The 26,030-nt window shown below is 38.6% G+C and overlaps 2 protein-coding genes and 1 long non-coding RNA gene across 6 annotated transcripts; 2 read left to right on the top strand and 1 right to left on the bottom strand.

The window, feature by feature from the left end:
- Positions 1-1,863: 1,863 nt before the first annotated feature.
- Positions 1,864-9,394, top strand: TMEM128 (transmembrane protein 128). 4 transcript variants are annotated; one of them, XM_064418651.1, is made up of 6 exons: positions 1,864-1,991; positions 3,088-3,229; positions 4,964-5,125; positions 6,193-6,301; positions 7,660-7,699; positions 8,124-9,394. In XM_064418651.1, the coding sequence occupies exons 1-4, from the start codon at positions 1,874-1,876 to the stop codon at positions 6,290-6,292; spliced, it is 522 nt and encodes a 173-aa protein (XP_064274721.1). In that variant the 5' UTR covers positions 1,864-1,873; the 3' UTR covers positions 6,293-6,301; positions 7,660-7,699; positions 8,124-9,394. The 4 variants fall into 4 exon arrangements, with proteins under 4 accessions (XP_064274721.1, XP_064274720.1, XP_064274723.1 ...); XM_064418650.1 differs by having other exon boundaries at positions 7,660-9,394; XM_064418653.1 differs by lacking the exon at positions 1,864-1,991 and adding an exon at positions 2,219-2,240 and having other exon boundaries at positions 7,660-9,394.
- A 1,954-nt stretch (positions 9,395-11,348) lies between these two features.
- OTOP1 (otopetrin 1) lies at positions 11,349-24,488 on the top strand. The gene is made up of 6 exons (XM_064418654.1): positions 11,349-11,931; positions 16,953-17,089; positions 19,935-19,993; positions 21,430-21,560; positions 22,512-23,458; positions 23,841-24,488. The coding sequence occupies exons 1-6, from the start codon at positions 11,487-11,489 to the stop codon at positions 24,009-24,011; spliced, it is 1,890 nt and encodes a 629-aa protein (XP_064274724.1). The 5' UTR covers positions 11,349-11,486; the 3' UTR covers positions 24,012-24,488.
- On the bottom strand, positions 16,811-23,922 carry LOC135299510 (uncharacterized). The gene is made up of 3 exons (XR_010361484.1): positions 23,262-23,922; positions 17,974-18,082; positions 16,811-16,828 (listed from the first exon to the last, which is right to left on the bottom strand). It is a non-coding gene; the product is annotated as an uncharacterized LOC135299510 (long non-coding RNA).
- Positions 24,489-26,030: the final 1,542 nt, after the last annotated feature.

Here is a 26,030-nt window from a genome sequence, read left to right as displayed (position 1 = left end):
CAATTTCTACTTACTATGACACCTCTCACATGAAATTCAGATGTAAATGAAGGCCTGTCATTCTGCAGAGAAAGAATTTTTTTTTTCTGTTCTTGTGTCTTTTAGGCTGAATTTACTCAAATTCAATGCACGGTAATAAAGAATAATCAGAACCCTGTTTTCTCCTGTCCCTAGAATCTCAGTCCTTAATAAAAGGGATAATAGTATATTATAACTAAAATATAGTTATCCAGCAGGTTTAGAACTGCTTAAAACCAGTGCAAGTCACAGAAAGCTTAGCTTTTACCATAATTAGTTTCTACCAGCTAGTTTCTTCCCTTAGGATGGCCTAGAATTAGGGGTCTTTTTAGGGTTTTTTAGGGTTTCCTGATAAAATATATAATTATTTATCCACAGCCTACATTCCATTCTTTTTGATTTTCCTGTTTTCTCAACATAAAACTACAGAGCAAGTATCTGCAAGGCATTTCTTTTGATAAATGCTGCACAATATGCAAAGAATGTGCATGGTAAGTGAAAATTTAACAAATTTCTCATAATCATTATTTTAATGCAAAATATTTTGCTTTCTGAGAGGAAAAGTACAATCAGGTTATGAAACACTTGGATTTTTGAACTTTAATCTATATACAGCTAGTAATTTAATTTTGGTAAGTAAAACACACATACTGAAATTAGGTTCTTGTTTCTTCAATCTCCCATATAATGATCTGAGTTTTTATTGAATATTTCTACATTCAATCCCACTGTAAAGAAAAGCTATACAGAACTGTATAGCTAGATAAAGCTATATAAAAAAGCTATACATAACTACATATATACATATATAAAGCTATACATAACTACATAGCTGCCGTGTTGGACAGGTACTTCCACATTGAAGTCAGTGGGATTTCTGCCTTAATCGGAATGTTATGCCACACAACGGAGAAAGCACAGGCTTTGTAACAATCACATAGATCATCTAATTAACCTAATGAATCATTACTATTAGAAACAATTTTCAATTTCAAAAGCCATTTTAATAGCTTAATCACCGAACACACCCCAGAAGACACAGCACACATATTCACTCTTAATGTTCATAGTATTCTTATAAGGACCAGACCTAAGGTTAATCTGTCAGCAAAACTGACTAATTTTGAATTTGTCCATGTGAATAAACAAGGAAGCCCAATAGGTTTCAAGGTTGTGTATGCAGAAACATGCTGATGTGAATTTGGTATCTAGTTATGCAGACGTCAACTACAGAACTGAAACAATCTATTTTACCATTTTATTACTTTACTAAACTTTTACCTAGTTTGTCTTGCAAATATGTTTATTATTTCTAGTTATGAGCTGCAGTGTCGAGTGCTACAGGATTCCCATGGCTCTGGAAACCTCCAAGAGCTTTGCATTTCACAGAGTCACAGAATATTCCGAGTCGGGAGGACCCAGAAGCATCACGGAATCCAGCCCTTGAGTGAACTTTTCCCCTTCGGGGCTCGAACCTCCGAGCGTGGTGTTATTAGCACCATGCTCCAGTCATTTTTTAACCTACACCACTGGTCTGTGTCACAGAAACTGAGATTTCCCTAACATCTGCCCTCGAGAACATCTGGTTGGCAGATGAGGAAAACATTTATTTCTGCGCACAGAGTTTTTTGAGGTTTTTTTTCCCTGAATCATTTCGGCACCACAGCCTTCACTGCCGTACACGGCAGGGCTCCCTCTCTCCAGGGGGGCTCAGCGCGATTCCCGAAGCCGTTTCTGGATCCCGCACCGGCGGGCCCTCGGCTCGCCGGGCCCGCCGCCGCCGCTGCCCCTCACGCCGGGGCGGCGGCGGCCGCCGCGCTCCCGCCCCGCCGCGTCACTGCCGGAGCGGCCCAACATGGAGCCCGGCGGCGGCGGGGACGCGCTGCCGCGGCTGCGGCGCCCGGGGCGGCGCGGGCCGGAGCCCCCGGACCCGCAGGAGCCGCAGCCGCCGGCCCAGGGCGGCGGGACGGCCGGTGGGTGGTGCCGGGGCGCGGGGAGCGGTGCCGGGCCCCGCCGGGCGGGCGCTGGGACGGCGGCGGGGCCGCCTCGGGCGGAGCGGCGCGGAGCGCGGCCCCGCCTGCCCTCAGGTGTCCGCTCCTGACTGCGAGCGGGGCGGGGGAGATGCCAGGGGCTCGTAGCCGCGGCTGCCGCATGCGGGTGGAGTGCTCGAATGCTCCGGGCCCGAGCTCCAGAAGGATGAGGAGGAATCTAGGAAATGAAAAGTAAAGCTGCCCGTAAGCTCCAGCAGAGCTGTGGGTGCGCTCGGCTGGTGGTGCGTGTGGAGGAGTCGCCACATGTGGCACTGCTGAAGGCACACAGGCCGCCAGGAGCTCCTGGTGATAAACTTGAGTGTGAGGCATCAAAACCACCTCTGACAAAACCACCTTTTTTGACAGTGTATATAAATACTGTCTTACATGGTTGCTGTCGTGCACAAAAATGGCTTTCTCATCTGCTTGCTCTGATGTCTCACTCTCTCTAAAACAGTACATGGTAATGAGGGCAAAAAGAGAAGGTAGTTTCCTGCACAGTGAAAGTTGTAGTTTACCTGCTGAAAGTGTGCAGTGGAAGTCCAGCTAGCTCCTGAAACTGCAGCTGAAAATTTGTGAATTATCTGCAGTTGAGAACAAGGAAATTATTTATGTTTGCAATTGTTTTGCAAATACTAAAATTCATAAAGAAGGGTGTAAATAAATTAGTAATTGGAAGTAACCTGAAATTCTATATAACAGATTAATAAAAATTGTTTAATAACACCAGGGTTTTTTGGTTAGTTAAACAACCCTTACAAAATCTAGTCAGCTGTTTCCTAAAAAGATACACAGATATGGTATTGTGCTGATGGTTACTGCTTTGTCCTTTTATCGAAGGATACCTTGCTTAGTCTGTTTCATTTCAGTAAATGTTCAGAACTCTTTAGAATATTTGTAGCACAAAGTGTATTGTGATGAGTAGAATAATCTCCCAAGATAAATGAATTAAAAAGATAAAGTGTCGTGCTTTATGTAAGTATAATCATACTTAATTTAATGACTGGCTTTAGTGCTATAATTATGTTCTTATTTACAGAAGAGTCTACAGCTGTAGAGAAGACAATGAGGCCTCTTAACAGACTGAATATTCATTCTGCATTCTGGATTTTGGCATCAATAGCTGTGACATACTACTTTGATTTTTTAAAAAATATTAAGGAAACTATGCAAACAGATAGGTAAGGTATCTTTACTTACAAAAAGGCATGTTTTAGTCCTATAATCATACTCAGTTTGTTACACCTGGTCACTGTATTTTAAATCATGATCTGCAGTAGGAATAGAGAAACCTGGGACTGTTCAGCCTGGAGAAGAGAAGGCTCAGAGGCATTTTGTCAATGCATGTAAACACCTGAAGGGAGGGTGCAAAGAAGACAGAGCCAGGCTCTTTCCAGTGGTGTCCAGGACAGGACCAGAGGCAGTGGGCACAAAATGAAGTGGAGGAGCTTCCCTCTGAAGATCAGGAAACATTTTTTTTACTGTCAGGGTGACTGAGCACTGAACAGGTTGCCCAGGTAGATTGTGGAGTCTCTGTCTTTGGAGATAGTCAGAAGCCATCTGGACATGAATCTGGGCAACTGGGGACAGAGACATTTTAATACTGTGCCTTCAAGTTTTAAGTCCAAGAAATAGCTGTCTGTTCTGTTGGAAGTATTTAGGTTTTGATTTTACTTTTTTTATAATAAACGCCCTGAAATGAATCCTTAGAGGTCAAAGAGAAGTTCATTTCTCTAGAAGATCTGTAGATGATTTTGAGTAGGTCAGCAAAAGATTAGTGAAATAATTTCTGTGAAGTAATATTTATTTCTAGTCTATTTCTTTTTTATTAAATTATTTTCAATGGGATTGATGTATATTAAAAGTTTTTAGATAGCTTCAGCTGGAAGTGCTTTTAAAACACATTGCTGTTGTCATTGTTATATCAGTACATGGAAACTGCACAGGGCTCTGTGCTGGGAGGTTCTCTGGAGCTGCCCTCCCAGGCTAGTTATACCCTTCACACACCTGACTGCAAAAACAAAACCAGTGACTCCAAGGTGTAATCAAAGTTTGGGGTCAGGACTTTGTCTTCCTGCACTGCTTGTCTAGGTAGGCCATGGCAACAGTTCTCTTAGTGCAAGATTCTGTGTTGGTACTAACAGGATTTCAAAGTAGCATGTTTGCTGTACATGGTACCTGAGTAGGAAGATCCTTGATTACCCTTTGTAATTTAGCAATCAAGTTATGGTAAGACTTCATTTTTCAAAATTTTTATTTGTTTATACACGTTCAGATAAGATTTTGTTAAAGTTCCTCTTCCTCCCAGGTTGCCTTATCTGAGCTACTCTTGAAGTGTATTGTCAAAGAGGCTCAAAATTGTGTCTCTCTAAACAATCACATATCCTGTGTTTTTATGACTCCGAGTTTAAAATTCTGATTTCTCTATGGTTTTCTTCAGCAGTTATAAAGAATAATCTTCATGCTTCTTGTCAAATTTGAGAGTTCCCAAACTGAAACCATATTAAAGCTTTCTGCAGCATTTCTGTTGCACAAAGATCACCACTCTAATTTATAGTGAAAAGCACAGTTGGAGTGGAGCCTATTTTATTTTATTTTATTAGTGGTTTTGGTGTGGTAGTGTAGTAGATTCCTGACAAGATCTGTCACACTGAATTTCCAAAATATTTGAGGGGACAATATTTGAAAGGAATATTTCATTGCAAAATTAAACTGAGTTGTTTATATTAGACAGCTTTTAAGGGCAAAAAGTGTTTTGTAAGATTAACTTAAGGTAAAACCTACAGGAACTCTAGGCCACAATCTGTGTTTTTAACAGATATTGCCTATTCTGTTTGTCAGCTGGAGTGAAGATTACTGTGCAAACTGCAGTGTGACTGTGCTAAACATGGTTTAATGTGCTTTTCTTCCTGCAGCTGGTGGCTTTCCTGTGGCACTTGTTTATTGGCTGCATGTTTATCTGTTGCCTTTTACTGCATACTGTATCTTGAGTGGTACTGTGGAATTCAGGACTATGATGAACAGTACCCTGCACTGATTCCTATCACAACAGCTACCTTTATAGCAGCAGCAATTTGGTGAGTTCAAACAATGTGTGCAAACTTTTGCTAAACCTGGGAAAGTCTGTGTGTTAATGGGCTCATTTTTAAGTCTAATTTCTGTAATTCTGCTGTTGTATTGGTGTATTGATGATAATACCAGTTCTGTGTAGCATAATTTCTTGCACTTTCGACTTTTGTCCACAAAGCAAGAATTGCAACAGTTGAAACTTACATTGTGTGCTTGGAGATGTTCTGGATCTTTACTGTCTTGAAAATTTAGAGGAAAACTGAAGTTATCTTTGTTAATGTAAATTTCTCACCTCTGGCAACTACGTGTGCAGTTTACAAATTAAGACAAAGGTGCAGTCTCTCTATCTGAGAAAAAATTCAGTTCAATCAGTTTCTGTCAGAGTTCTTCATTATCAAATAATCTATAGGTAGCAAACATACAGAAAATGATAGACTTCTGACTCTTGCCATATGAGCTTTAAGGGTTTATATTTTGTCTGAGAATGGTACTTTTAGAAGAGTTGCTTTATGTATAAGATTATATGAGTCAGAACTGAGCAAATGAGAAGGAAAAAAATTACATGCATTGTGCCAGTTAATTTGTTTGCTTTCTGCATGAAAATTGATTTCCTCTTGTTTAGCTGTTGTATTGGAGTATCAGTCAGTATTTGCTGCAATGGTGAAAAAAAAAAGAAAGATTGAAGAAAATAAAGGTTTCCTATGGTTCATAATTAGTCAAATCTGTAATTCTTGTAGGTCAGTTGTAAAATAAGTTGGTTTTCCCCCATCTCTTCAGTTAACTGAAATCTGTCTGGATGAAAGTTCAGATTAAGGCTTCTCTAGGCTGTCATGTATGCCCATGGAAAAATCAAAGAGTAGGTCATTTTCAGAGGCTTCAGATACAGATTTTCTGAAAGTAAAAGGTATCTTTACCCTTTACCCTTGATGTCTTTTGTTTTCAGAAATAAAGAAGTATATTTCCAGGTTAAGTAATTTAAATCTTAGTCCCTCTTTTTACATGTTTCCTTTGTTTGCCTGGTGTTTCTGTAATATGACAACTGAACTTACCAAATACTTTCTGCTTTTATTCCCAGTTTCAATGTTGCCTTGTGGCCTGTCTGGTCATTTTTGACACCTGTGTTGCTCTTCATTCAGTTCATGGGTGTTGTGATGCTTGTGTCACTCCTGGGATAAGCCCTTCAGGTAAGTAATTGAATTTTTTAAGCACATAAAAGTATTTATCTTGTTGTGGGAACTGCTTTGTTAAACATTTAAGGATTGGGAGGCCATGTTTCGTGTTCTTCTCTATGTTTCGTGGACATTATTCAAATTGTGACATTTTGTGGCATATAGAGCAACCAGAGAACGTACAATTATCCAAAGGGGAAGAATATCCTTTCCACTTCTCTAAAATTCCTTTCTAGACATTGAAAGAAGCATTAGTGAGAAGGGGTGGTTTGGGGGTGTATAGGCCAAAACCCTGCAGCTTTTACCTAGACTAGGAGAATTTCTTAGTAAAGCTGTTTGACCTGATAGTAAAAGGGAGAAGATATCAACATCCATGTACAAAGGCCTTCTCTAGTTTTTAAAAGTAAAAATCTTTGTCATGTCTTTGTCTTTAGGTGTACTGTTTTAATTTTCTGTGATGCACAGCCAAGATCAACCTGATGTGTGGAAAATTGCCAGTTATGAGAAGTTCTTTGTTCTTTCTAAAAAGAACTTCTCAAAGGCCAACCCATCTGTTTTGTTGACTTGAAAAATGCATTCTCAATAATTACCACATCTTTTGTTAGGATATACTTATCAAATGAATCCAGTGAAATGTAAAAAGCTAAGGAAGACACCAAACACAGCTCAGTAAACAGGGTAAAGGATGTTCCCTGTATCACAGGTGTCTCATATCATCCAGGGTTACTCCTTCAGCAGGTCTTGTTTGTTGTACTTCTCAAGGGAATGAGGAGGAAGCCTATTTGGCTTTGCTTCCCACCACAAATCCTTTCTGGTGAGGAGATGTCTCAGCATTTTTAGAAGTGCAGCAAAAAGAAGACTGTGCTGGATTGCTGGATTTAGAGTGTAGCATCTTGTACTGACAAAGTGGTAGGCAAAAGGTGTTTAATGTCTGGGATGGTGAAACTCAGATTTTTGGGTTTTTTTTCAATAACAAACTGAACCACTATTGCATTTTCCTCTCTAGTTTTGAGATATCAAGAAACCTGATTTTTAAGGAGATAATTAACTTCTACTCTGACAAAACTCAGACTTCTGAAAAATGCAATACTTAATTCAGAACCTCTTTACTGTGGCAACTTGAGTCACTCACACTTGCTGATACAAATGTATCCATGTTTGTTGGTTCTATCATTGGCTGTGTTTTGTCTCTGTACTTGAAGTATGTGGGGAAGTTCTGTATTAGGTCAAATAATTATTTGCCTAATAATTAGGGACAGGTTATTACTTGGTGTTCCAAAATCATTAATTCATTTAGTACATGATACAGCTTCTGCAGTATATATAGAACCTTCAAAGATTTTTGTTAAATTTGGTTTTTTCTTTTCTTTCAGCTTCATGTGAAGGACTCAAGTAACTGTAATCCTGCAAAGTGTATGTCACTTTTGTTACATTCCAGTACTTCTGTTGTTTCTAATACTGCCTGTTTGCTCTAATACAGTAATTCTTAATCTACTTGATTTATAAACCAATGGACATAACCATAGGAAAAAGCAACTGATTAGTCAATAATTGGAAGATAAATATGTTTTACATCTCTTAGTAACATGAAGCCTTTCATTTTGTAAAGCTTTCTAAAGCTTCTATTTATATTTGAGTATTAAGCACATGGGTAGTAAGTAATAGCACCATAGAATAATTATTGTTTAAAGGGACCTTTAAATATTATCTCTGGGGGCCTCAGAGGTCACCTACTCAAACTTCCTGCTCAAATCATGTTGTTTGATTTGAAAGTAAATGATCCTTAAATCAAGTGTTGTGGGGTTTTAATACTATATTTTTCCATTTGAATTGACAGGTAAAATACTGTTATCTGGAACCTGTGTTTGTACTTGTAAACTTACTTACGGAGATCTCTTAAATTTCTGCTGTTGTATGTCTTACCATGTAGGAAATACTTTATTATCTAATGTCTTAAATTCAGATCTGCTAGTGTTTAAAAAAATGTATGGATAGGGGTAAGGGAAAGCTGGTTGACATTTGGCAGTGCCATCAATTAAACAAATAAATTCTACTTGTGCTCATACAGTTTGTCCACAGCCAAAGGTGGATGATCAAGCTGGGAATAACCAGCAATACAATGAACAATATTAACACTACACAAGAAATCTGGAGCATACATTAAGTTATTTTGATGTATGCACTGTTTTTCAGTATTCAGGTTGTTTTTTCTTCTGTAAATCAAATTTTCATTCTTAGCAGTGCCTGTTAATGAAGTTGCCATTTTCCTTACTCAGCAATGAAGAGGCTGACATTAACTTAAAAGCTACTAGTTTTACTGAGCTGGGAAAATAAAATAGCATTTTGTTTTTGTTAAGTGTCTGTTCATGTTGACTGAGACACTTAATTGTCTGAAGACCTGAGCACCACCTGGTTGCTAGACCACTTCGTGTAGATCCTTGTGTAAATACTTTTCCACACACGCCTTTTGGAAAATAGGAGAATGTAGAAATTGGGTATTGAAACCTGTTAAAATCTATTCCTTGTGAGTGTTGCTTGAAGTCTGGACTGTCAAAGGGTACTGTGTTCTTCATTCTGACTTCCAAATTTACACCATTGCTGAACACGTGGAATGTTTAGTAATGAAAGAGATACTATTGTCTTTGGTTGTTACTGTTTCATTAATGAAAAAAGTTGCAACTTAATAGTATGTAATACAAAGGAGGAGACCAACCAAAATAATGTGCATTCAGCACTACTTGAAGTAGTTTGTAGGGTAAGTTAACAAACTTAAATGTAATGTTTAAATGTAATATTTAAGTTTGCCAAAACCAGTCATGCTTCACATCTTTAAAGTGCAAGTTGCTTCTCTTCTGGTCTTCAATTTTTAAAAGGTTTTACCAATTTTATGTCTGCATACAAGGTACATTTGAGCAACTTTCTTTATTATAATATTTAAAATGCAGTATTGCTCAGGGATGGTTTTTATAGCTGTATTTTTATTTGTCAGCTCTATAAATGCTCTAGATGTTTTAAGTTGCCTTGTAATCTGAATTAAAATTACTATTTGCTACATGATTTTTAAAATTCATTCTTCTGAACATCTTAATAAACTTTGTACAAAAATGATCAATAGTTGTTCAATATTTAATTGTTTCACCATCTAATTACACTTTCTTGGATTCTTCCACCCCATCTCCTTGCTTTTTCTATAAAATAGATGTTCATGTGGATTTTAAATACTGTACTTGACTTAGAGTATCTTTGTCTTTCATGCCCCTTCAGCTGGGTTTATTGAAGGTGTAACAACACTGTTCACCTCTGGAGTAGCCTTCTGACTACTTGGATGTCTTTCTGAGAATCCCAGATAGAAATACTCATTGTACAAAGTTCAGCAAAGTCTTTCAGTAACAGATCTGAGTATCCAACACAATACTCATTCACTTATGTGCTCAAAAGGAAGTAGTGGCAAATCTGGTAAGAATGTAAAACAATGCTTGTTTTAATTGTTGTAACCTGACACAGTGCTGCTACCACTTCTGTGAACTCCTAGCTTTGTTATTTTCCTTACCACCAAATAAAGATTTCAGGGCAAGAGAGTAGAAAGAGGTAGCATAATAATTCCCTGAAAAAAATACGAGGCAATTGTAATTTCCACCTCTCCTAAAGCTTTAATGTGTTCTCTTGGTACAGACCACCATAGGTATCTTCTGTATCCATTTACATTATTTCATTTCAGGATGAGAATGTGTACCAGCACCAAAGAGCTTTCCTTTACAGGTGACAAGGGATGCTCTTGGATAATTTGAAGTAAAATAGTCCATGCAGTGAGGATTATTTATCACAGTTAGCCATAGGAGCTCTGTAAAATGGAAACATCTTCCTTAGTTATTCTTTAAAGGTTACATCATATGAGATAGAGCTAGGATCTGGCAATTCCACAATGCCATTTGTGATAACAGTGGATGTAGCTGTGAGCTAGAGGTGGTTGAAGCCTGGCTGTTTGACTAGTTATGCTTTTGATTTAATAGGCCAGACAAAAACATAGGGCTTGCTTCCTGTTAAGTACATTCCTCAAAAGGAAAATTTGCAGATGGCTTAAAATACTTGTTTCTTGAGAACAGGACAGAATGAATAAAGGACAGGAACTACTTCTCTTTATGTTTACCTAAATAGGTGATTGTCCAGAATTCACTCATTCCACCTTTCTGTCATTTTGTTTTTCTTCCTTGTTGTTTAAGAGGCTTGGAAACCCCAGACACTTATATGTAAGTTCAAAAGTGTCCTTTGTTATACGAGAAAAACCCCTCTATTAATTTCTGGCTTCAGAAGAGAAAAAGCTTAAGATGACTCCTTTGCCAGAGGAAGTGGAGTAAAATAGATGCTGTATTTTCAATATACCTTTTTTTTTAATTGTAGTTGATCTAGTGGCTTAATTTCATGTAAGGTGTGGGTCACTCACTGTAAAAACCAATATTTTGGGTAATCAATATGCAACCAACAAGTACAGAGCAAAAATGTAAGATCCACTTTGCCAGAACAAGGACCAGTCTGTCTTGGTGTTTGGCCTCCAAGGCTATGCTCAGCATCCAAATATCTAAAGTTAAGAGAATTCAGTTGAAGTAGAAAAGGGTCAACACTGAAAGTGTGTATAAATATTGCGAAAATTAATACATAAGGGGACTAATTTTTGCAGGTGATTGAAGGGCACTAAATTCTGCAGATGATTTTGCTACTTTGAGCTCAGTAGTTGCTTCTCCAGCTGGCAATTCCTATAGTACTGTGTTGTCAGCACGGGACTTTCTAAAAAAAACCAAGGTAAAAAACCCTCTTGAAATTCTAGAGAATTCCTGAAAAACGAGGTTCTGTCCTACTAGTCCTACTACTGATTGCTCAAAAGAAGATGGAGCCCAGAGTGTGAAGCACATGTGTCATCCCTCTGTCTCGCTGTACGAAGTGAGCTCCAGCAGCAGCTGCCGGGCAGGCTCCAGCCTCACCAGCTCCCAGGTTTTGGCCGTTCCTTGGCTTTCCTGCCGTCGGGTTTGTCCAACACACGGTGTCTTTTGTGTCTTCCTCTCCAGGGAATGTGTTACACTCCCAACACAGACCATGTCCCCATGTCCCTCACCAAAGCCAGCTGGGCAGGGCTGGCTCAGAACCAGCCTTCGTCCGAGTCACTTCTCCTCAGCCTGGTCTGGACTATTGTCAGTCTCAGGGAAGAATGTCCCGCAGAAGCCTCAGCAGGCTGTCCCGCGGCGGGGAGCGCGGGCAGGGCACGGCGGTCCCGCTCCGCCCCGCCCGAGGGGGACGGGCCAGCAGCGGCCTCGGGGCTCCCCGGGGAAGCGGGGCCGCCTGTTGGAGCAGCTGGCCGGCGTGGGAGATGGAGCAAGCCGCCGGGTGCCCCGCGGTGGGCGGCAGCTACCCGCAGAAAAACGCCGAGATCCTCAGCAGCCAGTACGGCATCAACCTCTTCCTGGCCGGGCTGCTGCTCACCTTCGCCTGGGCTGTGCATGCTGTGGGCATCAGCAAGAGCCACCTGCTCTCCTACCTCATCACGCTGATGCTCATCCAGCTGCTGTGGATGCTGTGGTACCTCTGCAGGAGCTGCACGCAGAGGAGGCTGATCCGGGACAAGGACACGCACGCCGGAGCCCGCTGGCTGAAGTGTAAGTACGGGCGGATGGCACCGAGTGGTACTGCACAAGGGACACCTGTGCCATCACCTGTGTCTGCTGCCTCTTTGTTACACTCTCCATCCCTACCGGGAGGCATCCTGGTATTTGCAAGCTGAATGAACATGCAGTGCACTCTAAAGTAAATATATGCATAAGCTGAACATACTAGAAGATTGTATTGGGAAGCTGTTTGTTAAACATCCTCACTTTCCAACCTACCATTTATAGTGCTGAAAGCACTGGCACCTTTCTTCCTTACCAGGCTGGTTTGGTGAAACTTGAAAAATGAAATATAGCTAGTAGAAGAAGCACTTTTGTTGGTGTCTTGCAGCTGTTTTGGAGGAATTATCACCTTTTCCAGATGGTATAATGCAATTTACTTTATCATAGTACCAGTCAGTAATGTCCTGAAGCTCTGAACGTATATCAGACATTCCTGTTTATATGTGTACAGTGATGCTTTTGAAATGTCTAGGGTTAGACAGAAGAGGACACAATGCCTAACCAGATCAGCTTTAATCAGTACATAAAGCAGTTAAACAAGGAATCTAACCTGAGCATTCGCTTGCAGAAAAAGTATACAAGTTTGTGAGGGTAGTGGTGGAGTGTGCTGGCCCTTACCTGCAGTCAGGTGTGTACCAGAGTGAGGATACAAAGGTATATTGAGAGAAGGTGTTCAGGGAGCACATGACAGAATTGTAGTGACAGGAATCTCTGTTTTCAGGTACCAAGGAAAATAAACAGCCTACATCAGTGCTTGTGGAAAAATAGGCGATCCCAGTTTTACCAGCCTCTTCCAGTCTCAGCACTGTGAATGATAGATCAGAAAGTATTTAAGTGGAATGTTATGACAGGTTTCCCATAAAATGTTTTCTACCTACTAACAATGAGACAACAGCTAATTTTCACAGCAGCTAATTAAACATCTAAATGAAAATTCCAAGAACACCTGACACCTGATTATTTTGAAAAGTGAGGTTGTGCTGTGGAAATGTAGTTCTCAATCTCAGTGCTTGTGTATCATTTATTTTCTTTGAAACTGTTAACATTTGTGTCTGAATTGCTGACAGAAAACCTATTTTTTTAGTCTTATGTACAGCCATGGTCTGTAGACTCTTTCCTGAAATTTATGGAGTTCACAAAACAATTCACAACAAACTGTTGAATTGTTCCTCTTGATAATTTACTATTTTTCAAGGCAATGTTAATCTCTCAAGCATTTTTCATTTATTAGCTTATGTGGTTTACAACCTCCTGAAATTCATGCAAGGCTTAATATGATCCTACCTTGGGCCAAGCTAAGCTTTTGTTACTCAGAGGGTAGCTTTCCCCTCCTAAATATGGAATAAATACTGCCTAGCATGGGTAAGTACAGCAGGATCCCCCACCCCTCTTTCTTTTGGCGCCGCATTCACAGCATTTCATTTGTCCTACAGAATATAAGGAGTCACAGAAACTTAGAAATAAGATCCTAGATTGAGCTACTAGGTTACCTTATCCATTTCTTTTACCGGCACAGGATGGGTCTTTGTACTGGCTTCTCAAGTGCTGTGGGTTCCATGGCTTCTCTTAGGCTGCAATTCAACAAATTTGCCCTTTGGGAATGACCTACACTTTCCTATTCTTGGGAGTTTCTTGTAGTTACAACAAGTCTGTACAACTCCTTTATCCTCTATTGGTAAAAGAAAACTTATTTGAGCTAAGGAAAAACTCAGGTGGCAATTCCTCTGCCAAGATCCCCTATGCCCTCCTATTTATCAGTGCTTTTGTCATAGAAGTCTTTTACCTGAAAGATCAAAAGTCCAAAAAGGAAAGGGGAGGATGGAGTGGGACAGACATATTTTGTTTGGGTTTTTCCACTGAAAGATTTCTGTAATTTTTTTACTAGTTCTATCACTACTTTTGAACAATATATTTTTTCTGTAATTGGGAGAGCAAATGTCCTTGTATTAAACAGTATTGTCCTGTCAAACTGTGAATATCATTTTAGTAAAAGTGATGGCAGTTTCCTGCTTAGACCATTTATACTCTGACAAATGTTGAAATGGAATGATTTAACAAAAACCTCCTATAACTGACTCCTTGTACATGTTTAGCAGCACTAGAAGGACAGAAGATCAGTTTGCCAGAACTGCTCACAGGAAGGTTTCCTCGAGCCTTTCTGCACCAAGGTGTCAATTGTGTGAACCCTCGAGCTTGGTTCTCTTCCCACCTGTGTGGTTGACCAAGAACCACTCCTGGAGTCTGAATGTGGGAAAAGTTTGTGGCGGAGTTGTGTCTTTAATACAACACAGTTAACCTGACCCAAATAACCACAGGGAACTTTAGGAAGTCTTTCCTTGACTTATTCCAAATGTTATTCCCTAAGTACACTCTCCTGCTAGGAAAAGCTCTCTGACCATTTTTTTGGAAAGTTCAATGAAGTGAGCCAGAGAATTCAAAATAAAAATAAGTTGGCTTCACAAACAGCTTTATTTTATCACATTATTTAGCAGCACAGTTTCTGTTTAAAGCATTGACAACTGGTCAACTTAAAAACTCTTGACAGACTTCAACTTGTATCTTTTTACTGCCTTCATTGAATTGCCATTTATTTGAACAATATTTTAAATTGAGAGTGGTATTTTTGCAACTGTATCATTATGTTTTCTGATCTTCTTGATGGTTAGTAGCAAGAAATGAACCAGCACTTAATAAGGTTGAAAATCCTCTTATTCATCCCTTAAGACACAGAGGTTTCAATAAATGTTTGAAAGGAAAAAATAATTAAACAGTACTCAATAGGAATAATTTCACATTTCTTACAAATTTAAATGAAAATAATTAAGCGGTGCAATTATCTTCCTTGAAATTACTGGTGTCTATTTAGTATTAGTACATACTACTGAAGTTTCTATCAGAAAAAGTTGTCAGAAAAACTATTAACATACCATATGCACGGTAATTGTGGCCATGCTTTGATTTTTGAGTAATAAAATTAGTACAATCATTCTCTTTTGAAGTCCATAAATAAGCATGTTGGACACTTTGTACACACTTGTAGTGTGGCCACCTGGGTGACTGCAGAAATATCTAAATGCCATTGAATAAATGAAACAATCTAAAATTAAAAGTCATATAAAGTCTTCTAATCTTTGGAGAACAGTAGTCTATAATCTTTTTGCTTCAGAAGACAGCTTTTGCCTTCTTATTGAAACAATCATAACGCACGTGAAATGGACTCATTTCTGACAAACAGGCCATTTTCTTCCTCCTTTGTAAATAAACCATAAATCACAACATCAATCTTAGAATAATTCAGATAGGAAGGGACTTTTGAAGTTCATGGAGTCTAACACCTTGCTCAGAGAATGTCTAGTTACCTCAGGCAGAGTGATATACAACCAGTTATATTTATGATTATATAATCAGAACTAGAAATTCTAATTTATTTCATATTTATTAAAATTATTTAGATAAGGAAAGAAACATATAATTTGATCTCAAGAGTAGCCTATAATTTGGTATTTTATGATACCATTTAGTTTCATACACAATAAAAATGGCACCTTTATTTAAAAACGTGGGCTCCAGTCCTGTTGTTACATGTGTTAGAATACAAATTAGCTGACCTAAGAAGCATACATTTTAAAAACTGTATGGGATTATACACATGCATGAAGTGCAGAGCTGAGGTTTTAGATTTTGCAATATAAAAGCAAAAGTTTTTAACTCCTGGTAAAAATTACACTCAATCAGTGATTTTACAGTGCTTTTATTATAGAGAGTTTGTAAAACAGAAGCATAAAATCCTACTGGAATTCATACCCTTGTGATTGAAAAGGTTTCTGAAGTCTATTTTTGTTTAATTTTAAAGGGTCAATGAAATAATAAACAAAATTACAGTGTGTTTATATAATTTCTACTTAATTTTTATCAGTGCAACTTTGACAATAAAGGTATTAATTAAATAAATTTTTAATTTAGTATTACTTTTTTACTACCACATGTCAAGTGGAACACATGGTACTTATATGGAAGTTAGGTTGTGGCCTCAAATAAAAGATAAATATTAATCCAAGTCAACTCTAGTGATGTTATTTAGTCTGTGAGGAATTGTAAAGAAAGATTAAATTACTGCTGCTGGTTTATATCATGAGGTCTGGTTAAGGTCCATGGATAAATTTTCATCTAGTCTTCACTCAAATAAGTTCAAATTAAATCCAATGAAAACTTCCTTGAAAAAAGCCTAAAAAAAGAAAAAAACCCAAACCCACCCAAGCATAAAAAACCAAAAAGACCACCAAAACCAAGGTTTGGTTCAGTAATCTTGTGGCCAATTGCACTTTGTCGTACAAGTACAAACCCAATAATAACAGCAACAAAAAAATGAACAAAGGGTAATGTATTTCAAAGTTACGTTAGGATATTTTTGTGTGTGTGTGAAATGCAGATACTGAAATTAAATCTTTGGTTCCTTTCTAGGAAAACAAACCATACAGCTCGTTGTGGCTGTGGTCTCTGAGTTACAGTGACCCCCGAGCCATGGGGAGGCACACCAAGGGATTGTGTAACTCCCACTGTGGAGGTGCTGGGCTGGGGGATGTAAGGTGGTTGTTCAGCTCCCCAGGAGTGTCCAGTTTGCTGTGGGGATGCTGGGGACAGGAATTCCTGCTCTCCATGGCTGCTCAGTGCCACTGTCACCTGGGAGGTGATCCTGCCCAGAGCTGGGCACTCTGCCAGGTGCTGAATGTCCTGGGCAGTGCAGGGCTGGCAAACCCTCCCTGACCCTGCAGGGGCTGTCCAGTGGTGACCTTGCTTCATGTACTGGGCAGAGGCTGTCACAAATTACAGGCACTTGTTTCATAGAGTCAATTATCTTCTTGAGCATTGATGTAATCTTATTTCCCTAAACAAGAATGCAGATATTGATCAACTTTCATTCCCCTAAATAGGTTTTTGTATATTTTACAAATAGTCTCCAGACACTATAACTATACATTACAATTTTCTAATATCTTTTTCATTTGTAGGTGGGATTACATTATTTGCAGTGATTACTTTAATTCTGGACTCCTTTAAAATTGGATATTATATTGATTTTTCAAACTGTTTATCACCAACTGAAGGCATTTTTCCTGTTACACATGCTGTCCACACCATCTTACAGGTAAAAGTCACTGGTTGCAGTTTTATGTTAATCTTTGTTTCTCGCCAAAATATATTTTATCTTGTCATCAATGGACTTAACACTAATTTGATTTCTAAGCATATCACAGAATACTTTTGAGGACTAAATTCTTGTGCATGTATAGTAAATTCAAGGTTTGCAACCTGAAGTTACTTAGCCATAAAATTAATGCATTTCAAACATGGGTTTGAAAAAAAGAATAATAAAAAAATGTTCTCCTGTAGTTGAAGCTACGTGGCCTTTTTGTCTAGTTGAAGTTACATGCAGAATTTTCAGGCTGAAAAGATTATTTTGGCTAAAGACAATTCCCTTGTTTATGTATGTAGGACTTGCCACACAAGTTCAATTCAATCTGTCTGACCTGATGTTCCTTTGTGGTTAGAGGTGTAGGCCTGGTAAGCTAAAGGGGACAAAATCCTTGCTGGTTCTAAAACACTTGCACAACTTTCCTGTAATAAATGAACATGGATGTTCCTTCTAGTAGCATTTGTTTGTTCTTATCAGTGGCTGCACAAGAGCAAGCATAGTCAGTGACTCCTGAGAAAAATTCCAGCTGCCTGTTTGCTATAAGGCTTCGGGTCTGCAGTGTGTGGTGACACTCCATAGCTGATTGTTTCTCACATTAACTCCTCTGAACCCCTGTCAGCAGGTTTGTAGGGGAGAAGGAAAGAAAAAGCCACTCAACTGAGATACTCAGTTATAGCCAGGCACTTTTATGAATTTTCCAGGGGTTTTATGTCATTCAGAAAGAAATGTTTTCCTAGCAGTCGTGGTTGCATGTAAATGAGATTTTGAATCACCTACATTTTTCTGCTTTCAAGAGTTAAAAAAAAAAGCAATGAAATTTAAACAGTAACTCTCACCCCATCTATGTTTTCCCTGATGGTGAAATTCTGAGTTGGTTGAAGTAATCTTAATTTCACATTCTTGTAATATCCACTCTCCATGTCTTGCAACTTTGTTCCTTCATCTCTGAAAAACAAACCAATGAAATACTCTTCTGTATGCTGATCTGAACACAGCATTCTTCATTACAGCCAGTGACCCAGAGCTGACAAGGTTTCCAGCCACCATGAACTGGAGTGTGGAAGAATGGTGAATAAAAATGCTGAACAAAGGCAACAAGAATTCTAATTTAAATTTTACATCACCCAGTGTCACTGAATTTATCATCTACAGAGCTTAAAATAATGCACACTTGAATGTTAGCCTGAACAATCAAAGAAAAAGTTAAATTTAAGAAGTAATTAACCACATACCTCTTACCTAAGATGAATCTTGTGTCTTTGAAATAGTGAATGAAATCACAGCACAGAATATCCCTAATATGTGTTATCTAAAAACCAAAGAATTTGTTTTCTACAGGATATGTATCAGATTCTGTTGTCATTTCCTTTACTGAGGCATCCTGATACATGCCATGAAATGAATATATACATTCTGCACTCGTGTATGAACTAGCATGCACCTGCCCTCCCAGGGCAGGCTGTGCATTATGTTCTTCTGCAGGCAGAAGTCCCCTTGAGGCAATGAGTATTCTGTGAGTGAAAACTGGATTTTATGATATTTCTATACTGAGTTTTCTTATTTCTTCCCACTATCTTGTGTCTGAACATATCTTCAAACCTTATGTTTTTATAATATTTAAGGAATGGTTTCAGATCTGCTGTCAGATTTTACTGCATTTATCCCAGGATAATGGCATTAGAGACTAAGGTAATTTCAATTTGATTTCAGTTGAAACCTACATGAAATATTTTAGTCTTTACATCTAGGATTTTACAGTGGCCACTCCTCTCATTGATAAGTGCTTCATTAGAGGAATTGTTACTGCTGGGTAGCATAGTTGAGCCACGAAGAGCTGCATTTGCCTAGCATTGATTGCCACAGAAACAGTGGCTGTGAAGGCATCCTGCAGTAATGGATGCTGTGGAAAAATGGGCTTCCAGTTACTCTGGTTGCTGTGGAGGAACCCAAAGTTTTATTACTTTTTAGACTATTTCTGGAATACCAAACCAGGCAGGCTTCTAAGAGAAATCTTAGGACTCTCTCTCCTGATAGTTCACCTACTGATGAGTTCAGTATCCTGGGACTAAACAGACTGTTAGTGTCACCCTAACATCCCTGAGGAATATTGGTATAGCTCTTGAACCCTATCCACACTTGGTTTTGTTTCAGTGGCAATCTCTTTCTGAGGTCTCCATTATGCTCTCACAAACAGAGACTTCTAATTTTATTCCACTTACCTTGACTTGCTAACTCATTATTGTTATCTCTCTCTTTTACTCCTTGAGTTTTCTGCACTATCCTTGAGTGCAACTGCTGTGTTCTTAATGGGGTTGTCTCTCATGCAGTTAGGACAAACTTTTCTTGTGCTTCCTGGGAATTTGTTGTTTTATTAGTCAAGTCTGGCATCCTTTCATCAATTTCTTTCCCTCCACAGAATTTAATATATTTCATAAATTATTCAATCTTAGCATCACCATGCCCTGCAGCAATCATATCTCTATCCACAGCCAGTGGCTTTTTTTTGTTTATCACTGAAATAAAATCTCTTCAGATACAGAAGGAAAATATGTTTTGGTGAGTGATACTTAGACTTTTTATTGTTAAGCCACTGATTTTTTATGTAAAAAATCTCAGGTTCTGTGTAAATATCACATAAAATCGTGAGGTCTTTCACATGTGTGGAGATGGAGCTGCCTCAGTTTAAATCATCAGAAGTTTTAACCATTTGAATGTCTATCTACAGATGCACTTTCCTTTCTGAATGTTACACACGTGCACCAGTGTAATGATATTTCTCTGTATTTCTTCCATTTAGGTGTATTTTCTGTGGTGCCATGCAAAGGATGTTATCCAGTCTTTCAAAACACTCGAAAGGTAAAGTGGATCTGATCCTCATCTGGCGTGTTAATAGGTGTAGGTCTGTACAGTGCTTTAACACCAAAGTTTTATTCTATGAGAGACAGTGAAAATATAAAGAGATTGATTCTCCTCTCGATTGCATTAAGTAGAAAGAAATAGAACAGTTAAAGTAAACTCCATTTACACTTATTTAATCTGCACTGATATTTTGTAATACAAAATAGTGACAAAATACATATATTTTTCTCATAAGAGAGGAAAATGGCAATATATGATACCACAGAATCACTTAAGAAGGAAGCATCATATATGTGTTTTAAGACTATGCGCTATATTATGTTTTATTTATTTACCTACTGAAAGGGAACCTGTATCAGCAACCTGCAGTCAATGCAATGTAACTGACATATTTTATATTGATTTTATGGAAAGTACCTTTTTAAAACTACATCTTAGATGCATACAATAGTTTGGGTTGGAAGAAACCTTTAAAAGTCATTTAGTCCAACCCCTCTGCAATAAGCAGGGACACCTTTAACTAGATCAGGTTGCTCAGAGGTCCATCCAAGCTGGCCATGGATGTTTCCCGCCCATGTTGATGCTGGGGCTTGCCCCGACCCAGCTGCAGGACCTTGCTCTTGGCCTTTTTGAGCCTCATAAGGTTCCCATAGGGCCACTTCTTGAGCTCATCCAGGTCCTTCTGGCATCCCATCCCTCAGGTATATCAACCACACCTCACAGGTGTGGTAGGTGCAACTGTGCCCATGCACTTGGAACCACAACCTCCCTGGTGGTATCCTATGTACCAAATCAGACCCAATGTGTTTTCTAGTTCTGTGAGAAGGCAGATTAATGTATATTAATCTGTCTGTACACAGAACATGAGTAAGCAAACATTTAATTTTCAAAGTACTTATTTAAAGTTATCAATGATCTGACCAGTTTCTATAGGAGGTAAAATAAATTTGCTCAGAAGCATCATCTCTGGTGAAGGTTCTCCATTTGTTCTGCTCTCTTGAGTAAGTGTTGAAACCCTATCCTCAGGAAGAGAGTGATTACAAAAGGCTGTGCTATCAGTTCTGTTTATAAGTAGATCTAAAAAATTTCTTACTGTAAGTTTATTACTGAGAACAGTGTTGTAATAAAGAACTGTTTCTTGGTGAAGAAACATGAACAGACTTGGGTGCATGATAACACCTGGCATTCTATTAACAGTTTAATACATTAGGCCATTTAATACATGGCATTTCTGTAAGGTTTTGGAAGACTGATTTCAGTGACTGCAGAACATTTTTAGATATTGGTGATGATTTTTCAGCCCTCCCCCTGCACTGACAAATAAATAGTGCCATATAGCTTGTACACAGAAAGTTAATCCATTTAATTTCATTTCAGATATTTAATGAGTTACAGTCTGTGCAGATTCCTGTAATAATTACTTTGTTTTGTAGGTTTGGTGTTATCCATTCTGTTTTCACAAATTTGCTCCTGTGGACAAATGGCGTGTTAACAGAGTCAAAACATCAATTGAATGAACATAAGGAAAGACTAATCACACTTGGTTTTGGGAACATAACTATAGGTAAGCAAAAGGCTTGGTGCATTGTGAAATTCCTGCTCTAGCACACTCTTATAAAACACTGTCACTGTAGGATTAAGCTGAGTCATTCATGATTATGTCAGCATAGTTATTCCAGGGCACATAGTAATTAGCTGATAATGAAATGTTATATGAACATTATCATGTATGTGAACAAGGCAGTAATTTTCTTCTAAGTTCCAAACAAATAGATTTTTTGAGACCATTTCAGGAATAACATCACTGAGGAACCAATTTATTACTAAATCAGAGTAGTAAACTAACATAGCAGTGTTAAAAAGAGAGTTTACTACTTTCTAAGTTATTAATAAAAAAACCAAGTATGAATAATCTTGCAAGTCTTTCCCAGGAGAATGATTGCATGTAGCCTGTGGTCCTACAGGATTCAGTGGGATGGCTCAAAAGAATATAAGTTTTCCATTAGTGCTGTTTTACAAGACAAAGACAAATGTGTTTTTTTTACTAATGAATAATTTTCTCCATTGGCAAGATGGTGCAAGTTGTAGTCAGCAAACATTTAGAGTAAGCAGGATATAAAGAAAAAAGTTCTTCACTGTGTGGATGGTAAGTCACTGGAACAGGCTGCTCAGAGAAGCTGTGGATGCTCCATCCTGGAAATGTTCAAGGTCAGGTTAGATGGGGCTTTGAGCAACCTGGTCTAGTGGAGGGTTCCCTGTCCACAGCAGGAGGGTTTTGAAACAGATGATCTTTAAGGTCCCTTCCAATCCAGGCCATTCTATGACAACTGCTGGGGATGCCTTCTGCTTTCAAGTCCCAGTGAAGCATGGGGAAGCCTGTTCTTAGGTGGGCACCTGGGTATTGTTTGACTGAAATTTTACCTTTTCTGTTTTGTTATTTTGTTTATCTTTTATTTACTCACTTAAAACAAGGAACCTTGATAATACATATAACTGATTTCTCCTTCTCCTTTAGTTCTAGATGATCACGCACCTCAATGCAATTGCACAACAACAACTCTCTGCTCGATATTTTCTCAGGGAATATATTACCTATATCCCTTTAATATAGAGTATCACATCCTAGCATCCACGATGCTCTATGTCCTGTGGAAGAACATTGGTCGTAAAGTTGAGCACCACCAGCAAAACAAAACTCCATTCAAATTCCACGGCATAACTGTTGGAATGATTTTTGGACTAATCGTGTTAACTAGCACAATAGCCATAGTTGTTGTGTATTTAATTCAGATTGGAGGTTCAAAAATCAAAAGTGAGTTAGCACTCACTATGTTTTACTTGCACGCTATCTTCGTGTTGGCTCTCATGTGCACAGCTGGAGTCGTTGCCCTTCTCATCTACAGACTGGAAGATAGATCACTGGATAATTCCAAGAACCCCGCTCGAAAACTGGATGCAGAACTGCTGGTGGGCACAGCTGCAGGGTCCTGGCTGCTCTCCTGGGGCTCAATCCTTGCCATTATCTGTGCCCAAGGTCATCCCAAATACACATGGTATAACCTGCCCTACTCTGTTCTGGTTATTATTGAGAAATATATTCAGAACCTCTTTATCATAGAATCCATCCACCGTGAGCAGGAAAAGGTGAATGATGACATTAAAACTCTTCGAATAGTGACCATATCTCGGGGGAGCACTTTGTCCCTCACCCCCTTGTACAAAGAGATTTACAATGGCAGAGCTGCTCGTGACAACGGTGACATACCCTGTCTGTTTAAAGGCAGCATCTCTGCGAGAGAAAATGATGGTGCTGGTGTTGCCAGAGAAGAAACGAGTCAGGACAGTAGTTTGGTCATGCACTCAGCCTCAGATTTCTCATTTTACAGCAGCAACTCAGTTACTAACAACAAGAGGAGAATTCTGAAGAACATCGCTGCATTTTTATTCCTCTGCAACCTTTCGGTAAGACATTTTGAATGTAGTTCACAAGTTAATACCCAAAATCTTCCCATCCTTTCAAGTCTGATAAGTATATTAAAATTGCATGGTTCTATAGTTTGTAGGCAGAAAAAATTACTTCTGGAAGAAGTGAATATGCTTTTGGAGAACAAAGTTCATTTAAATGTAGAATATGGGAGGCTCCTTTCAGGAACGCTCCAAAAACTGTAGCAACAGCAGAAGCTGAAACCCTCTTCCTTCCCTCTCCCAGCCTTCCTCAGTAGCAACAGGGAGGGATTTTTTAGGGACTCCTGAAACCAGTTTGCAGCGCGGTGAGTCACAGTCATTAAGGCTATTGACTTGTACAGCTGGTGATTAACATTGGCCTGGCGTTCTTTCCCCGCAGCTGTGGATACCACCGGCGTTCGGGTGCCGCCCGGAGTATGACAATGGACTGGAAGAAATAGTTTTTGGCTTTGAACCCTGGATAATTGTTGTGAACCTTGCGATGCCTTTTTCTATTTTCTATCGGATGCATTCAGCTGCCTCGCTCTTTGAGGTCAATTGTAAAACATAGATCATATACGGTCCCTCAGCGAACAATTGATTGAATAATTAATTACATAAATAACAGTAGAGGGAGTGGATGAATGGATGAGTGAATGCAGCAGCTGCTCAATAAATAGAAGATTCAATAATTTTTTTTAAAGAAGGGACAATAGCTAATAGCATGTAATTTTTTTCTTTCCACGTTTTGTTATATATGTGCTGTTATTGTATAAATACACTTTTCAGAATCACATTAGTGTTAATATGATTAACATTACATAGTAAAGTTAATTTAATCTCATTAATCTTTGTTTTAGTCAACTGGGATTTATTCTCTATACAATTTGTATGGCTTTGTTTTCATTCATTGTGACTTGTGAAAGGGGTTTGCACAAAATTCTGTATGGCTTAGAACAGAAAATCCCAGGAAGAGCTTCTCTTGAATCACAGAGATATTAAGAAAACTCCAAATCTTAATTCTTAGCTTTGCTTTTTTGTAGTAAAATAAAAATAATTTTTAAATATTAAGAATTAATATTAATGTTCTAAAATATTTACTAGAGAATTGGGGTGTGGGAATTAAAGTTCCTTATTACAGATGAAAATCAAAATGTAATTATTATTTTGTGGATAGATATAGATAGCAAAAAATCCAGGTGAGTAACATGTATGACTAGATATAATGCTATATATAATTTTGTCTGATAAAATATATTTCTATTAATTTTCTTGTATTTGCTCTATGACATAACTGAGAAATAAAATTAATTCTTTTACTTAATTCTTGAAGTGTTTTAAGAGAAAAAAGTAGTCCTATAGGTCATATTTAGGTATATGTGTTCCAGAGACAGAATGGTATGTATTCCCTGTAGGATTTTTTAATGATCTGCTAATTTCTTGTAGATCAGTCTCCTGGTTGGAAAATAATCATAGGTGTTCATACAGACAAAGCTTTGCTTTGTAAAGCAAAGCTGAAGCCTCTAGAAATCCTTTGGAGGGCCTTTGGCTGAGAGTTTTATAAGTGTGGTTTAAAAGATGTTAGAATATGTTCTGAAAACCCTGTGGTATTTAGTTGCTGGAATTCTCACAGAAAGCAGTGAAAGGTTGGGTGCCTGAATACTCTTAGAGGCTTCACCTGCAAGAACAAAGACTGGAGCAGTAACCAGGATACTGGAGCTACAGATCAATTAAGTGCTGGATAACCCTTGCTAATTTGTTGATGAGTTAGTCCTAAGTCTGGTGGGTCAAGGGCTGAAAAATTTCTGCTCCTGGTTCCCGAAAGGACAGCTGTACACTTATCACCACCATCATCCCGAGAGCAGGAACATTTCTGTGTGGGAGAGGTTTGCTTTGAGATAGGAGCTTTCAGCAGCTGCATCTGCCCTCGTGCAGCAGGAAAAAGAAAATTTGGCTTTGTACCACTAGATGGCAAACACAGACCATTCGATAAATTACCTGATTGCTTTAGGTTGCTTCAGGAATTGCTTCACATCATAATCAATCTTCATTCTATTTTGTGGTACGCATAGCCATAACCTGCTTAGGAATTTTTACTACCTTGTTTACCTGTTGCAGAGCCCAGATCAGGTAAAGAAATATCCATCTGAAGTTTCAGGTGAAGTCTGAATTAGATGAAGCATCAGGAGACTGAGCAAAGCAGTGGTCTGCAAAGTAATTTCAGTTGTTTGATTTTAAGTGGTTTTTAGAAGAGACATTATCATACATCGCTGTAATCTCTGCCTGTTCCTACAGCTGCTTGTCATGCTCCTTTATAACACCTTTATTGGCTCTTATAGTCATTCTTAGACAACACTTTTTATCTTTCTGCTTGAACTCAGTAGCTTGATGTCACCTAGTTCCATGTAAATACCAGCTCTTGCCACTCAGTTGTTTTTCTACAATTTGAGTAAATAGGGCCATCCAGATAATGAAATAAAGCTTTAATCTTCCTTCCAAAGCAATTTTTAATCTTTCATCCGGGACAAACTCTACAGCTAATTCCAGTATCATAAAAAATAATTTCACTAGGTAGGGGCAAAAATTCCAT

The sequence above is a fragment of the Passer domesticus genome, chromosome 4 (assembly GCF_036417665.1).
Source record: "Passer domesticus isolate bPasDom1 chromosome 4, bPasDom1.hap1, whole genome shotgun sequence".
Taxonomy (NCBI): Eukaryota; Metazoa; Chordata; class Aves; order Passeriformes; family Passeridae; genus Passer; species Passer domesticus.
This window is presented reverse-complemented; position numbering and strand designations above follow the sequence as displayed.

Bases quoted from the DNA above. Each gene is read 5' to 3' on its own strand.
- TMEM128 (XM_064418651.1), top strand. From the start codon at position 1,874: ATGGAGCCCGGCGGCGGCGGGGACGCGCTGCCGCGGCTGCGGCGCCCG. The intron at 3,230-4,963 runs GTAAGGTATCTT...TTCTTCCTGCAG, and splicing joins GAAACTATGCAAACAGATAG to CTGGTGGCTTTCCTGTGGCA. The intron at 5,126-6,192 runs GTGAGTTCAAAC...TTTTATTCCCAG, and splicing joins TTTATAGCAGCAGCAATTTG to TTTCAATGTTGCCTTGTGGC.
- OTOP1 (XM_064418654.1), top strand. From the start codon at position 11,487: ATGTCCCGCAGAAGCCTCAGCAGGCTGTCCCGCGGCGGGGAGCGCGGG. The intron at 17,090-19,934 runs GTAAAAGTCACT...TCTTCCATTTAG, and splicing joins CTGTCCACACCATCTTACAG to GTGTATTTTCTGTGGTGCCA. The intron at 19,994-21,429 runs GTAAAGTGGATC...TTTGTTTTGTAG, and splicing joins TCTTTCAAAACACTCGAAAG to GTTTGGTGTTATCCATTCTG.